At 40.4% G+C, this 13,789-nt stretch overlaps 12 protein-coding genes across 12 annotated transcripts; 8 read left to right on the top strand and 4 right to left on the bottom strand.

Moving 5' to 3' along the window:
* Positions 1-82: 82 nt before the first annotated feature.
* On the bottom strand, positions 83-826 carry M896_011560 (putative SAM dependent methyltransferase; the record flags this gene model as incomplete). The annotated part of the gene is made up of 1 exon (XM_014709058.1): positions 83-826. One exon carries the CDS (start codon positions 824-826, stop codon positions 83-85), a length of 744 nt encoding a protein of 247 aa, XP_014564544.1.
* A 105-nt stretch (positions 827-931) lies between these two features.
* On the bottom strand, positions 932-2,020 carry M896_011550 (uncharacterized protein; the record flags this gene model as incomplete). Its single annotated transcript, XM_014709057.1, has 1 exon — positions 932-2,020. The coding sequence occupies one exon, from the start codon at positions 2,018-2,020 to the stop codon at positions 932-934; it is 1,089 nt and encodes a 362-aa protein (XP_014564543.1).
* Positions 2,021-2,078: 58 nt separating this feature from the next.
* Positions 2,079-2,489, top strand: M896_011540 (subunit 10 of anaphase-promoting complex; the record flags this gene model as incomplete). The annotated part of the gene is made up of 1 exon (XM_014709056.1): positions 2,079-2,489. The coding sequence occupies one exon, from the start codon at positions 2,079-2,081 to the stop codon at positions 2,487-2,489; it is 411 nt and encodes a 136-aa protein (XP_014564542.1).
* Positions 2,490-2,628: 139 nt separating this feature from the next.
* On the top strand, positions 2,629-5,487 carry M896_011530 (type-B DNA-directed DNA polymerase; the record flags this gene model as incomplete). The annotated part of the gene is made up of 1 exon (XM_014709055.1): positions 2,629-5,487. The coding sequence occupies one exon, from the start codon at positions 2,629-2,631 to the stop codon at positions 5,485-5,487; it is 2,859 nt and encodes a 952-aa protein (XP_014564541.1).
* Positions 5,488-5,620: 133 nt separating this feature from the next.
* On the top strand, positions 5,621-6,193 carry M896_011520 (ADP-ribosylation factor family domain-containing protein; the record flags this gene model as incomplete). The annotated part of the gene is made up of 1 exon (XM_014709054.1): positions 5,621-6,193. One exon carries the CDS (start codon positions 5,621-5,623, stop codon positions 6,191-6,193), a length of 573 nt encoding a protein of 190 aa, XP_014564540.1.
* Positions 6,194-6,452: 259 nt separating this feature from the next.
* On the top strand, positions 6,453-7,487 carry M896_011510 (WD G-beta repeat domain-containing protein; the record flags this gene model as incomplete). Its single annotated transcript, XM_014709053.1, has 1 exon — positions 6,453-7,487. The coding sequence occupies one exon, from the start codon at positions 6,453-6,455 to the stop codon at positions 7,485-7,487; it is 1,035 nt and encodes a 344-aa protein (XP_014564539.1).
* Positions 7,488-7,619: 132 nt separating this feature from the next.
* M896_011500 (putative centromere/microtubule binding protein) lies at positions 7,620-8,696 on the top strand (the record flags this gene model as incomplete). Its single annotated transcript, XM_014709052.1, has 1 exon — positions 7,620-8,696. One exon carries the CDS (start codon positions 7,620-7,622, stop codon positions 8,694-8,696), a length of 1,077 nt encoding a protein of 358 aa, XP_014564538.1.
* Positions 8,697-8,765: 69 nt separating this feature from the next.
* Positions 8,766-9,563, top strand: M896_011490 (putative proliferating cell nuclear antigen; the record flags this gene model as incomplete). The annotated part of the gene is made up of 1 exon (XM_014709051.1): positions 8,766-9,563. One exon carries the CDS (start codon positions 8,766-8,768, stop codon positions 9,561-9,563), a length of 798 nt encoding a protein of 265 aa, XP_014564537.1.
* Positions 9,564-9,705: 142 nt separating this feature from the next.
* Positions 9,706-10,536, bottom strand: M896_011480 (uncharacterized protein; the record flags this gene model as incomplete). Its single annotated transcript, XM_014709050.1, has 1 exon — positions 9,706-10,536. One exon carries the CDS (start codon positions 10,534-10,536, stop codon positions 9,706-9,708), a length of 831 nt encoding a protein of 276 aa, XP_014564536.1.
* Positions 10,537-10,759: 223 nt separating this feature from the next.
* M896_011470 (uncharacterized protein) lies at positions 10,760-11,965 on the top strand (the record flags this gene model as incomplete). Its single annotated transcript, XM_014709049.1, has 1 exon — positions 10,760-11,965. The coding sequence occupies one exon, from the start codon at positions 10,760-10,762 to the stop codon at positions 11,963-11,965; it is 1,206 nt and encodes a 401-aa protein (XP_014564535.1).
* A 258-nt stretch (positions 11,966-12,223) lies between these two features.
* Positions 12,224-12,544, bottom strand: M896_011460 (RNA pol Rpb4 domain-containing protein; the record flags this gene model as incomplete). Its single annotated transcript, XM_014709048.1, has 1 exon — positions 12,224-12,544. The coding sequence occupies one exon, from the start codon at positions 12,542-12,544 to the stop codon at positions 12,224-12,226; it is 321 nt and encodes a 106-aa protein (XP_014564534.1).
* Positions 12,545-12,627: 83 nt separating this feature from the next.
* M896_011450 (putative RIO kinase) lies at positions 12,628-13,788 on the top strand (the record flags this gene model as incomplete). The annotated part of the gene is made up of 1 exon (XM_014709047.1): positions 12,628-13,788. The coding sequence occupies one exon, from the start codon at positions 12,628-12,630 to the stop codon at positions 13,786-13,788; it is 1,161 nt and encodes a 386-aa protein (XP_014564533.1).
* Between the last annotated feature and the right edge of the window lies 1 nt (position 13,789).

Genomic DNA, 13,789 nt, shown 5'->3' with positions numbered 1-13,789 from the left:
TATTCCAATATTACTTCAAATTTATTCCCATATTACTTCCATTTCAAACTTATTCAACTGCAACTACACCATCCTTGATTGGCTATCTCTTAGATCTCCTCTTTCCAGTATACTTGCTATCCCTAGGCACCTCTATTCCCTTCTTTCTCAACCGCTCCTTCTTCTTCATGATCAGATCAATCCTTCCAACCCGCTTTTTCTTTTCATCACGCCTTTTCCTCCCTTTCATGGTAAGGACCAGAAAACTTTTCGCATTCCTGGTTCCTTCTCCATCAATCTGTATTCCTCCATCAAATCCTGCTCGCACCGCCTCGTTCCTAAGCATCTCAATCTGCTCCTGCTTCTTTAGGTAAAACTGAAGCACACATCTCCCATCAGACTTGCAGATCGAGTACAGCGTTGTAAAAAACGTTCGGATCCGTCGGGTCGGATTCGAATTGCTCGAGTACGAGTAAAACAACCATTGAATCGCACTCACACTTATCACTCCATCAAACGTCCCAGGCTGGAAATGCAACCCTTCTCCCATGTCCATCCTAACATATCCCTCTCCTCCAGCCTTCAAACTCACACTCAGATCTAACATGTCTCCACTAATATCAATCCCAACCCAAGGATATTCACACTCAGAAAGAACCGCTCCACTCAGTCCAGACCCACATCCAACATCCAATACAAGCCCTCCCTTCTCAACACCAAGCAATTCAACGCATCTCAATGCTAACTCTCTTTGAACATGACATATTCTACTGTTCTGCGTGTACTTTGCAGACTGCTCTTCATCATAATACTGCTCTGCTGGCCCCTCAAGCTCTGGAATACTCATCACAGGGCCTCAAAATCGTCTCAATATCCATCCACACTCCAAAGGCATCTTGCTCATTTTCTATACTTTTCAATACCACAATCACACTCAGCATTACCATCACACTCACCAGTCGACCTTAAATGTCTTTCTTTTCATATCCACAGCTGCAAATTCCCTCTTCTGCTCCATTGCTCCTCTTATGCTCTCTTCTTCACCAAATATGCTGTATATCATCTTGTGCTTTTCTTTTCCATATCGATCATATGATTCAGTACTTGTTTTGCCTATTCCCTCCTGTCCAGGCCCAGCAATGCATCCTCCTTTGCATAAAAATACTTCTGCCATTTTGTATTTTGGCCCATTTGCTCTGCTTGCGTTGAAGTAATTGATCGAGTTTTCCAACCCGGTTATTTGGCATAAAACATCGCCAGAACTAACAATATGTTCCACAACGCCCTCCTTCACAACACTCAGTCTACTCAGGCATTCCTTACCAACAACAAACTCAGTATAGCCACCAGTACTTGTACCAATGTTCCACTGCGTCATCTCATGCGTCTCAACCTCACATTCATCATCAAATTCGTTTATAAACACATCAAACGACAAGCTGCGCAATACACTGTGGAATTCCTTGGTTGTCAAAATCGCATCAAACATAACTAAATCCCTTCCGTTCTCCAATCGCTTGTCTTGACACGGCATCACACTTACAGACTTATTCCTGCTCACAAGCGAATATGCCATCTGTTGTGGCGACTTCACACGCGAAAGATACTCTAGAAGATGTGGTGCTGTTCGCTCCACATACGTAACAACTCCAGGACATGAACTAACTATCAGATGCTCTGTTGCAAGATATTCCTTGTAAATCTCTTCATAAACCTTGCTCCTCACATACGATGTGTCAACTATTTGATCTACGTTAAATGAATTCTTAAGAAACACACACAGGCCTTTCTCAAACATTCTGTAATTGATCCTTTCAGATTGGTATATGTCGAATATGTTTGCTTTTGATTGTGGTGAGATAACAAACGACGTCTTGGCTTCTCGATCAATTGCTGATGATGGGTCTCTAGTCAACACATCAAGCTCTTCTGTAGACACACATCCACTGCATGCAAGGCAATCATCTAGCGAAACTTTTGCTGTGGTGCTCTCTTTTATGCATCCTAGGCCTTCCTTTTGAATTCCATCAAAGAATGACATGTATGGCGCAGGGAGCGCTTCATGCATTTATGCGATGTAATTACAAGCAGCACCCTTGATGGAAATACGGTTGAGCTCGTTCAAAAGAGAGCATTCGCTGAAAGAGTTGTTGTCGAAGGACATGTCAGAGTATTGGGCATCAGATGATGTGTTGCCACATGCAATACAGATTTCATTTTCAAAGGTAAGATATGTTCAGGCCGTGCAGTTGTTTCTGAGCTTTTCACAGGATGATAGCTACACACCCGAGAGGGTTGAGATCAGAGCTGGGATGACCAGGGAAGACATCCAGGCAATAGGATCTGTTGTACTTATTGAACCTGAGGGATTGGTTACGCTCTGTGTTGCAAGGAGATGTCTATACATTCAAGTGGTTATCCATTCAAACCATCAGGAAGGAAAGGACAGTCATGTAAGGCACATAAAGGTGCTGGAATCTTTAACAAAGGAAATATACCACAAAGTATAATTGTATGATTAATTAAAGAATAGAACAATGAATGTATGCATTAAGGCTTGATCTATTTTATGGGGATTTTGCTGTACAAGCAATATCTAATGCTGGATTGGCAGTTTGTGATGAGATATGTAACAGCCAATACGATCCCATGTATTTCTATTTACTTCACATCGATCAGATTGGAAGCTCAAGCATTCTTCTTCATGGCAAAGTGATTGGGAATATCGAAAGATGTGCATTGTTTGATGCAATTGACGGAAAGTTGGTATCTTCTCAAGTCAGAGTGGATGGCGTTCATTCTCCTGTGTTCATGAAGGCTGCTGATGGTAGAGTATCTGAACTTCAAGCAGACATTGAGGCGTTTATGAACAGAATGGATGTAAAGTATGTGCTAGAGAATGTGAAAAAGCAAAATGCGTTTTATGCCAATTTAGAAAGACATATAGACTTGATTAAGGTGGTTTGTGCAAGTAAAGTGTCTTTTGATGGATTTTTTTCTGAGTATTCTGATGCAATAATAACTGAATTTATGAATCCGGTGGAGAACATTATTGTTTCGAGAGGCATTCGTGGACCGTGTGTTCTTTGGATAGATGGAGTAAGGGTTTCTGGCGATGGCTATGTTGTTGATTCTGCTGAATGTGTTAGGTTTGTTTGCAATTCAAAACTGCCTGAACTAACGATTGCAGCATTGGCTGTTAGGGCCAACAACCATGGAATAAATGGATACAGTTTGTTTATGCGAGGAAAGACTTATGATGGGGTGGTTAGATCTACAGAAGCTGAGTATATGGAGAGAGTGGAACGAATTGGATGTGTGGTGCATGCCACGCCTAGTTCATTGTTAAGCCATCTTAATGCATTGATTCGTAAGGAAAGTGTTGATTGTATTGTATATCACAATCTCCAAGGAGCAATTCGTAGGAAATTAGATATATTTGGAAGGATCAGGTGTGATGTCTTTGCTTTTGCATCTGGATGCATGAAAGGTAATGATTATTCGATTGATGAGTTAATGCGATCATTGAGCATGAATGATGGACAAATGCAGATGATGATGAAGGAAAAGCCAATGATGGAGGAAGGCTGGTTTGAATGTTTGCAATGGGAATCCAAGGCGATTGCACAGATATTTACGGGGATGTATGCACTACAGTTATCGAAGGAGATGAGTGAGATATCTGGATACATTATGAACAGGGTGTTTAAGAATATGAGAGCAGAGAGAATTGAGTATACATTACTGCATGAGTTGTATGCCAGAGGATATTTGTTTCCTCCAGTGATGGCAAGAAAAGAAGTAAAGTATACTGGAGGGCTTGTGCTATCACCACAGATTGGGTTTTATGAAGATATTGTTCTTCTTCTCGACTTTAATTCGTTGTATCCATCGATTATACAGGAGTTCAATGTGTGTTTTTCAACGATTGGAGCTGCGGATCGAAGTGGAAGTGTGCAGATGAGTGAAGAGCAGATGAAGATGCTTACTGAGTATAGCAAGAGTTGTGAAGTTGGAATTCTGCCACAGATTCTTGAAGGGTTTGTGAAGCGAAGAAAGGCTGTTAAGGAGTTGATGAGACATGGAGCATCACCTGAAGAAATAATGATGTTAGAGGTTCGTCAGAAGGCATTGAAACTGACGGCGAATAGCATGTATGGATGTCTAGGCTCGCATGGGTCGCGGTTCTGCAACTACACTATGGCATGTTACATAACGTTTAAAGGAAGAGAGCTTTTGATGGAGTCTAAGAGAATAGCTGAGGAGGATTGCGGAATGAAGATTGTGTATGGAGACACAGACTCTGTGATGGTGTACTGTGGAATACCAGGGATGAATGTGAACTATGTAAAGGCAATAGAAAAAGCCAGTGTATTGAAAGATGCAATTAATGGCAGGTACAGGAATATTGAGATTGGAATTGAGAAAGTATTTAAGAAGCTTTTATTGTACAAGAAGAAGAAATATGCAGGCCTGTGGATGGATGGGAGTGGAGGAAGTTTTATTGAATACAAGGGCCTGGATCTTGTAAGAAGGGATTTTTGCGGTGCTAGTAAGAAGATCTGTAAGAAGGTGATTGAGTTATTGTTACTTGACTTTGAGGGTGATGGAGTGCTGGAGAGTGTGTATGGAGATGAGAAGGATATGCGGTTATCTGTTAATGGAGGAATGATTATGAATGATGGAAATGCAAGAATCAGAGAGATGGTTTATGAAGAATTGAAGAAGCTTGTTGATGATTTACAAAATCTTCCCCGTGATGAATATGTGATATACAATACATTGTCTAAAGCGCCTGAGGATTATGGTGCATCTAATGCGCTCCCACATGTTTCACTAGCATTGAGATTGAAGGAGGAAGGAATGAAGTTTGATCAAGGCGATGTTGTTTGTTATGTGATGGGAAAGGCAGTAGGGAATGAGAGTATGGCTAAGAAGGCATATAATTTGAGCGAGTGTGTAGAAATAGATTATGAATATTACATATCAAGCCAGATTCTTCCAGCAGTCTTACGAATATTGAATGTAGTAAAGGGATTCCACGCGGACAAGATCAACGGGATATTTGGAGTGGAAAGTACCGAAAGAGTTGAACCTGGACGAAATGTGAGTTTTCTAACCCCTTGCTGTGAAACAAGCCAGAATGCATTGCCTGTTTGTTTGACATGCTCAAAGCCGATTTCAGAAGCTTTTTATGTGTGTAAGGTAATTGAGATGCTCAGGAAGGAGGTTAGTGCAATGTATAATGCATTACCTAAATGTGGAGGATGTGGAGTGCTGTGCCATATGTATATTTTGAACTGTTTTCATTGTGGATATGAATTAGATGTAGCAGCAAGTAATCAAGAATTTGATGTGTTTCTGAGTGGTTTAGAATCTGCATGTGAGAGTTTGGGAAGTAAAGAGATGTCGTTGCTGATAAGAAAGCATACTAAAGTGTCTGGATATAGAAGAATCGATCTGAGGAGATACTTTGAAAAGGAGATCAGTAGATATGAAAGCAAGTGAGTGTAGATGGTATATATGGATAATATGATATGTATGTGTGATAAATGATGAACTTTTGAATTAAGAGACTGATAAAGGGGAATTTAACCTGATTGGAGACTAATGATATTTGAAAGGCTTGGAAGTGGCAAACATGCTTGGAATATGTGAAAAGCTGAGAAGTGGAATGAAGATGCTGCGCAACAGACTGTTTGCAAGGAACTTCAGGGTGGTGATTCTTGGATCTGAGCAGAGTGGCAAGTCTACGATTGTGTCAAAGGTGTTTGGACAATGGCCGAAAAGCTTTAGGAAGCAGAAAGATGTGGATGTATATGAGTTCCGAGAGGGTGGTATAAATTATACTGTGTATGATGTGAGTGGTAAGAGACCGTTGAAGGCAAGGTGGGACTGCTTGTATAGAAGAAGCGATGTTATGTTGTACTGTATTGACTCGAATGGTTCTGTAGATGATCTTGAGAGAAGCAAGGAGGATCTGCTTTCTATGCTATATAGAAACATATGGACAAGGAGGAATATGCTTGTTCTTGGAACCAAGAGCGAGGTTGATAGAGCGATCGGAAGCAAGGAGATGATTCTTGCAATGGATTTGCTGTCGATTGCAGACAGAGAGATTTCATGTTTTTCTGTGTCTACTGAAAATGATATGAACATTGGGATGGTGAAGATGTGGTTGAAGGAGCAGTATGATGTAGCGATGGTAGATTGATTATTGATTATTCATGAGAAGTAGATTCATTACTTGATTATTGAAGCGAAGTAGATTGATTCTTGATGAGAAAATTTGAATGGTAAGATGTGATGTTCTGGGTATTACAAGAGTTTAGTAAATGGATATGTAGTAGATTCTGATGTGTTGGATTGCTATGTGACACAGATGATGTGGCAGTGCATGAATGCATGAAATAAAGCAAAGTCTATTTTTTCAGTTTTATGCAGCGTATTTGTTTCGATTGTAATCCCCGAAGATGGCAAGGATAAGAAAGGAGATTGAAGAGGGATTGGATATGTCTGATGACTCTTATGATGTTTATGAGCCACAGAATGAGGAAGGTGATCTTGAGGTTGAAGAGGGCGCATATAACGTTCTTGAGTATATTTCTCTTGACTGGCCTGCACAGAGCATTGATGTTATGAGGGGATACACCGTAATGTTGGGGACGAACCCGGCACCAGGAGAGGGCAAGCCTGGAATGATCAGTATTGATCTGTTTCCAACGCATGGAATGAGCAAACCAGATAAGATGGTGATAACGAAGAAGAAGGTGTCTGAATCATACAATAAAGTGCGAGTGAATGGAGAGTCGACGTATTGCTTGTCTGATGACACGCTGGTGGTGCATGGGCCCAAATTTGAGGTGATACATACAAAGCGCTATGATGAAGGTCTTGGATATGGATTGTGCTTCAATGGTTCTGGATGTGTGCTTGGAACTAGGGATGGGAAGATATCGATGAATGATTGGAGATTTAATGAAACAGGCACTGTGAAGGTTCACGAGGGATCGATTGAGGGGATTTGTAGTGACGGGAGTATGATATATTCTGGAGGATGTGACTATGCAGTGGTGTTTTTTGATGTACGTGGCAAGGATGCAGTATTCCGAAGGAAGTTCAGTTCGGACATCAATGCAATAGGATTCAATGGAGACAATACGCTTGCATTTGGAGATGACGAGGGCACTGTCTGGCTGATGGATATTAGAAATCATGAGGTGGAGAAGATAACGAGGCATAAGAGCCCGGTCAGTTGTTTGAGATGGAGAGATGGAGAGATTTTTGTTTCAGGCAGTGATGAGCAGCTGTGCATCTGGGACGTGTCTCTTGATGCATCTGAGGAGGATGGATATCTTCTATTTGTGCATCAGGGGCAAAAGTTCTATAAGGATGTGGCGTTTTGTAGGGGAGACAGTAATTTTGTTATAACTACCAGTGCTGACGGACTGTGTGTGTTCAATCCGATATCTTTTGATTGTGAAAAGGAGATGAATGGAGATGCCTGATGGATAAGATAAAGTGAGAAGGAGATTAGTGAATTAAATGGTTGATGGAAGTTGTATGATTTAGCAGAAGAGGAGTTAATGAGAATTTGCAAGAATGTACGATTTGTAAATTTTTGTTGAGTGGCCCTGGGAATGCATGAAGAGGGAAGATTTGCTGTAGATGAGCAGGGAAGTGAGCCTGAGGAAGCCAATGAGTGGGGACCTCTTCTGAAAGACATGGAGAAGATGGTTGTGAAGACTGATAGATACACGCCTTGTGGACGTGGAAGCATGCCGTTGAACCGAAGTATCCAGGAATATATTAAGTATGGGATTGTGAGTTTGGACAAGTCAGCGAATCCAAGCTCTCATGAGGTTGTTACATGGGTGAAGGGGATTCTTGGATGTGAGAAGACAGGACACGGTGGTACACTTGATCCACAGGTAAGCGGAGTGTTAACTGTATGCATTGACAGAGCAACACGACTTACAAAAAGCCAACAATCTCTAGGAAAAGAGTATGTGTGTGTGATTGAATTTCATGGGGAATGTGATGAGCAAGGATTTAGGAATGCTTGTAAAAGGCTTGTTGGTGCATTATTCCAAAGGCCACCATTGATGTGTGCAGTGAAGCGGGAGCTGAGGATAAGGAATGTGTATGGAATAGAGATAGTTGAGTTTGATGTAGAACGAAAGCTGGGGCTTTTCAAGGTTTCATGCGAAGCAGGGACATATGTGAGAACGCTTTGCACGCATATAGGAATTTTTATGGGATGTGGAGCTGTGATGAAGGAGTTGAGAAGAGTAAGAAGCGGAATGGTTGATGAGTCACAGATATACACGCTTCATGATCTCCTGGATGCGATGTATCTATTAAATACTGAGAAAAGCGAGGTGGCAATCCGAAGAGTGATAAAGCCGTTGGAGACTTTGCTTGTTGGATACCCGAGGATTATGATTAAGGATAGCTGTGTGAATGCTATTTGTTATGGAGCAAAGCTGAGCATGACGGGAGTACTTCGATTTGATAAGAACATTAATGTGGGAGGAGATGTAGTGGTGATCACAACGAAGGGAGAAGCAGTGGCACTTGGAGTAGCGTTGGCAAGTAGCCCTGAGATGAGCATTGCACAGCATGGATTTGTCTGCAAGACGAAGAGAGTGATTATGGAGAAGGATCTGTATCCAAGGAGCTGGGGAATGAAGAATGAGTATGAGGTGATTGAGTGATGTTTTGATAAAGATTTTTATGATTTTATATATTAATGACTGTTGAGACTGGAGAAAAAATTGCCCTTGATGTTTGAGCTTGAACTGGAAGCAAGGGAGAAGGGAAAGGAAGCAAGCAATGCCTCTGAAGCATTATCGCTGGTGAAGAGAGTTGTTGAGAGTCTTTCTGAGCTTGTTGAGCAGGCGGAGATAAAGGTGTCAGGTCGTGGGATGAGCATTCAGGTGATGGATGTGATGCATGTGGCGCTTGCAGATGTGTTTTTACCGGCATCGATGTTTACGAAGTATAGATGTGACAGGGATTTGGCAATAGGAGTGCAGCTGAAGACGTTTGTAAAGATTTTGAAGGGAATGAGTCTTGATGGAGGAGGAATGTTTAGACTTGAATGTGATGACTCTGTGAGTAGCCTGAATGTGAAGAATGCCAGGGATGGAAATTCATTAAATTTCAAGCTGAAGCTTTTTTCATCTGATAGTGAGGCATACAATGTTCCTGTACTTGATTTTGAAGCAACGGCCAGTATTCCTACTGATGAGTTTATGTATGTTCCCAGGCTTGTTGGGACGTTTGGAGACTTTGTTGGGATTAAAGCGGAGCCTGGGCGCCTGGTGTTTTTCCAGACAGGAGAGTATGCCGATGCATCGATGAGCTTTGAGGAGTGTGAGGGGAAAGAGCTGAAGATAGATGTCAAGGAAGGAGTTGTGCAGGAGATTGCAATGAAGTATGTGAATCTTATTGGCAAGGTAGCAGGGATGTGCAAGAGTATGAGCATATCTTTAGGAAATGGAAAGCCTGTGTTTTTCAACCTGTTGATTGGAGAGTCGGCATACATGAAGTTTTACATAGCGCCGAAGGTTGAGAACTGAATGACTGACGCATTCATTGAAGAATATATTGTGCTATTATAATTGCAGGTGCATTTGTGCCAAGTAGGTTTTAATGAATAAACACAATAGGTATATGCAAGTATTATTGACAGCATATGTGATGCTCATGTGCTGCAGTGTTTTAACAGACTCTTTCTTTTAGTACTTCAGAACCTTGCAGTCGTCCTTCAGGTAATATGAATCTTGGCTCGGGCTTGAATATCCTTATGAGACTGTTGTATATATCAATTAGCAGATCGACCTTTTTGTTTGCTTCAATCTTTTGCTTATTACAATACCAGTTCCACGACCACCATGGTCTATCCCTAAGACAACTTTCCTTGTACATTTGATAGTATTTCGGATTTAGGATTTTCAACAAGGTTAATATATTGATCTCTTGCCGGTAATTATAGTCGCGTGAAACCTCCATCCAATATCTGATTGAGTCTTCAACCACCATTGTGTTTTTTCTTCCAAGTATTTCTGGTGTTTTTACATAGAATCCGTTGTAGTGGTAGCCCACTTTGTCCATCATTTCGTACTTTTCAACCCCTGATAACTGGAATATTCCTCTAGGCTTGTATTGCTTTGCGCTTTTGGCTTTTTGCATTTTATATAGATAAGATGTGTTGTACATTACAATTGTGGCCACTGAAAACACCTCGTATCGCCTGCTGTTACAATGGTCGAAAATAAGTCCAAAAACCTCTGTCAAGAATATCACATCGTTTACCTGTGACTTGTCGAGTAGATCTACACCGAACTGCTTCTGTCCCTGTGTACATATTCTGAGCATTATTCGCAAAAACTCTGCATAATCGAGTTCGTGGACATGATACCTTCGGCACTGACTGTTTATTATTTCATACTCGTCTCTCGAGCAAAGGCATGTCCTGACAGCGTAGTTGTCGCACTCTGGTCGAACACCGATTACAACGTTTACAATCAGCAGCACCAGGAAAGTATTCATTATGAGCACGAATAATTTATGGATGTTATATGCATCAGAGTTAATTAATAAATTTATAAACGTCACTTAGAATGTTTCAATATTAAACTGTTTATATATTGATATGGAGTGTGGATATATAATGTCTGTATGTAATGTTGATGTGAAGTAATTTAGAATTATTGAATGGTTGTAGTGATGATTGATTCAAAACATTTTACATGTTCATCCTTTGTGAATATTCATGCGTGTGGAAGATGATATGAGAGATGATACGGAAGACATAGAATACAAATTTATTTTGCAAATGGAGTATGGAGTGTATTGTAGTATGTATGGAGTTGTTGTTGGATGGACGTCAAGTAAAAAATCAAAAGGAAGTGATTATGTGATGACGATCGACGTTGTTGATGAGGAGATGCAAAGGCTTTCCGTCCGGATATTCAGCCACACAGAAATATTTGCAGAGAGTCTGTATGTTGGAGATGTAGTAAAAATAAGGAATGTTAAGCTCTATACACAAGGCAAGGCGATAATGGGCAAAAGAAATGAGATAGATGTTGTGTACAGGCAGGGCAAGCAAGCTGGTGAATTCCCTAGTCGGAGTGTCATGAATCTTGTGAATGTATTTGAGAGGAGCCGACGGAGGTTTGTGAAGCAAAGGATGATATCTGAGATAGAATGTGGACATCGTTTTGACTTCTGTGGAGAGCTAAGCGATAAGCGGCGCGAAATGCACAATCTAGTGATTCTTGAGTTTATTGATTACAGTCATGGAGCTTGCTCGCTGGATATGTGTAAGCACATGAGTTGTATGGTGCTTGTTATAAAGGCATGGGGAGAATTTTCGGATAGATCAGAACAATGCGAGATTGGTAGTTATTACCTGATCAAGAACCTGAAGGCTGATGAAGTTGGTGAGCTTGCAGTTGCGAGCCTGTCGGAGTCGAGCAATGGGGAGATAGTCAAGATTCGTAAGCATTCGCCTATTTGGCAGGATCTTGAGTTAAGAAGAAATGAATATCAAAGAAAAGTTGTTTTTGGATGCAATGGAGGATCTGAGCTACAACCTGACGTGCCTATACACATGAATGATGAAAATAGATACTCAATCAATCCTGGAGTGTACAGAATCAAGGCACAAATAAGAAGATGTGCGTTATTTACGAATAACACGATTTCAATATGTAAAAGCTGTGGAATGATTGAAGAAAGCACGGCTGAAAAGCAGATGCGAACTTGTATGAACCACAATGTTGAACAGATTAGAATAGCTAGAGTGATTATCTGGGATGGATATACAGAGATAAAGGTTGTATGTAGAGGAAGCATAGCAGAGAGAATAATTGACAATGAGATTCGTGGAATAAAAGGTCAGGTATATGAATGTGTTATACTGAATGTTGAAGAAAATAATCGAGTAGTTTCTCATCTAATTAGCATTGAGTGAATGCATGAAAGGGAAGTTTTATCTTATTAGTATCCAGTGAATGCATGAAGCATAAGTTTTATCTTATTAGTATTGAATGAATGTATGAAAGGTAAGCTCTCATCTCATTAGTATTGAATGAATTTGTAAAGAAAAAAACCTTAATTGCTAAACGAATATTTATTCAGACGATGTTTATAATTCTAATTACAATTACATGTTTGAATAATATCTCAATGTACTAGAGCTTAGCTTGTTTGTGGTAAACTCATCCTAAATCTATTGATGCCTGAAGATATCTAGTATTTGTTCAAGCTCTTCTTCACTGAATCTATCATCCATATCTTCGATTATTAGTTGAAGACTGAGAATTGATGTGGGAATGATATTGATCAACTGAATTGCTTCAAATGCTGTCAACTTCATTTGTTGAAGAGTATGTTTTGCTCTGTCTATACTATCTTGGCTCAATGATGAGTTTGAGTATGCAACTACCTTTTCCAAGAAGGTTGAATGATCTTGGTGTGTTTCTGAATGTTTTTGTATGATTGCGAGTGCTTCTGCATTTGAAAGAAGATTGACTTTGCTGAATGGTTTCATGCAAGGGCTTATATGCAATGGCGTATGCTTAGCAAGCAAAAATGATGTAAATTTTAAATGAGCCGAGCCGTTTGAAAAATTAGATGAAGAATACCAAAACAGAAAAGAGAAGGAAGGACAAGTCTGACAGGGCCACTGTTGACAAGGTCCTTGATAAAAGAACGATGAACATTCTTGATAAGATACAGGATAGAGGAAAGCTGGCGAATCTAAGAGGAAGTTTATGCACTGGGAAGGAAGCGAATGTGTATTTGGCGATGGCAAGCACAGACCTTCAAAGCAAGTTTATTAACAATAGGTTTGAAGAAAATAAATGCCAGAATGCAATCATGAGGAGTGAAGAAATGATTGCGGTTGCAGTTAAAATTTTCAAAACATCGATTATGCCATTTAAGGACAGGGAGAGGTATATACGAAGTGAGAAGCGATTTCAAAAGTTCTGCACATCGAATCCAAGGAAACTGGTGAAGGTGTGGGCAGAAAAGGAAGCAAGGAACCTGAAAAGATTGAATGCAGCAGGCATACCATCACCTCGACCGATGTATCTGCGTAGCAATGTGCTTGTAATGAGCCTGATAGGAGAGTATGATTGTGTGGCACCCAGACTGCGGGATGCAAAGATTGAGGATGTTGGGGAGTGTTATATGCAGTGCATAGGGATAATAAAGGAGATGTATTGTAAGGCAAGGCTCGTGCATGCAGATCTGTCTGAGTACAATCTTTTGTATTACAAGGGTGTTGTGAATGTGATTGATGTTGGACAAAGTGTGGAGATAGATCATGAGAATGCACAGAGGTTCCTGATAATGGACATAAGCAATGTGAATGTGTTTTTTGAGAAAAAAGGAGTATTAGTGGCAAGTGTGAATGATGTATTTGAGGATGTAACAGGAATGAAGATTCCTGTATGCATGGAAGGAATGGAGATTGTGTCTGATGTGTTTATTCCCTCAAGAGTCTCTGAGGTACGCAATAAAGAGGATTTTGAGATATTTGGAAGAGAAGTAAGCGGAGATGCGATGTCGATTGAGGAGTCTGAGCATTCTGATGAATCTGAAGAATTTAGTAGTGAAATGAAAGAGAATAATGAAGGAGAATCAACCAAAAATGCATATGAAGAGAAGAAGAAGAGGAAGAGTGAAGTCAAAGAGTTCAACAGACTCAGGAGAGCATCTAGGATCAGTAACAAAGAAAAGAAGAAGATATTCAAGAAGTACGTAGGCAAGAACCACAAAAAGAGATGAG

Source organism: Ordospora colligata (genome assembly GCF_000803265.1).
Source record: "Ordospora colligata OC4 chromosome Unknown contig_01, whole genome shotgun sequence".
NCBI classification, from domain to species: domain Eukaryota; kingdom Fungi; phylum Microsporidia; family Ordosporidae; genus Ordospora; species Ordospora colligata.
Note: the sequence above shows the minus strand (reverse complement) of the source record. Positions and strands in the feature narration are given on the sequence as shown.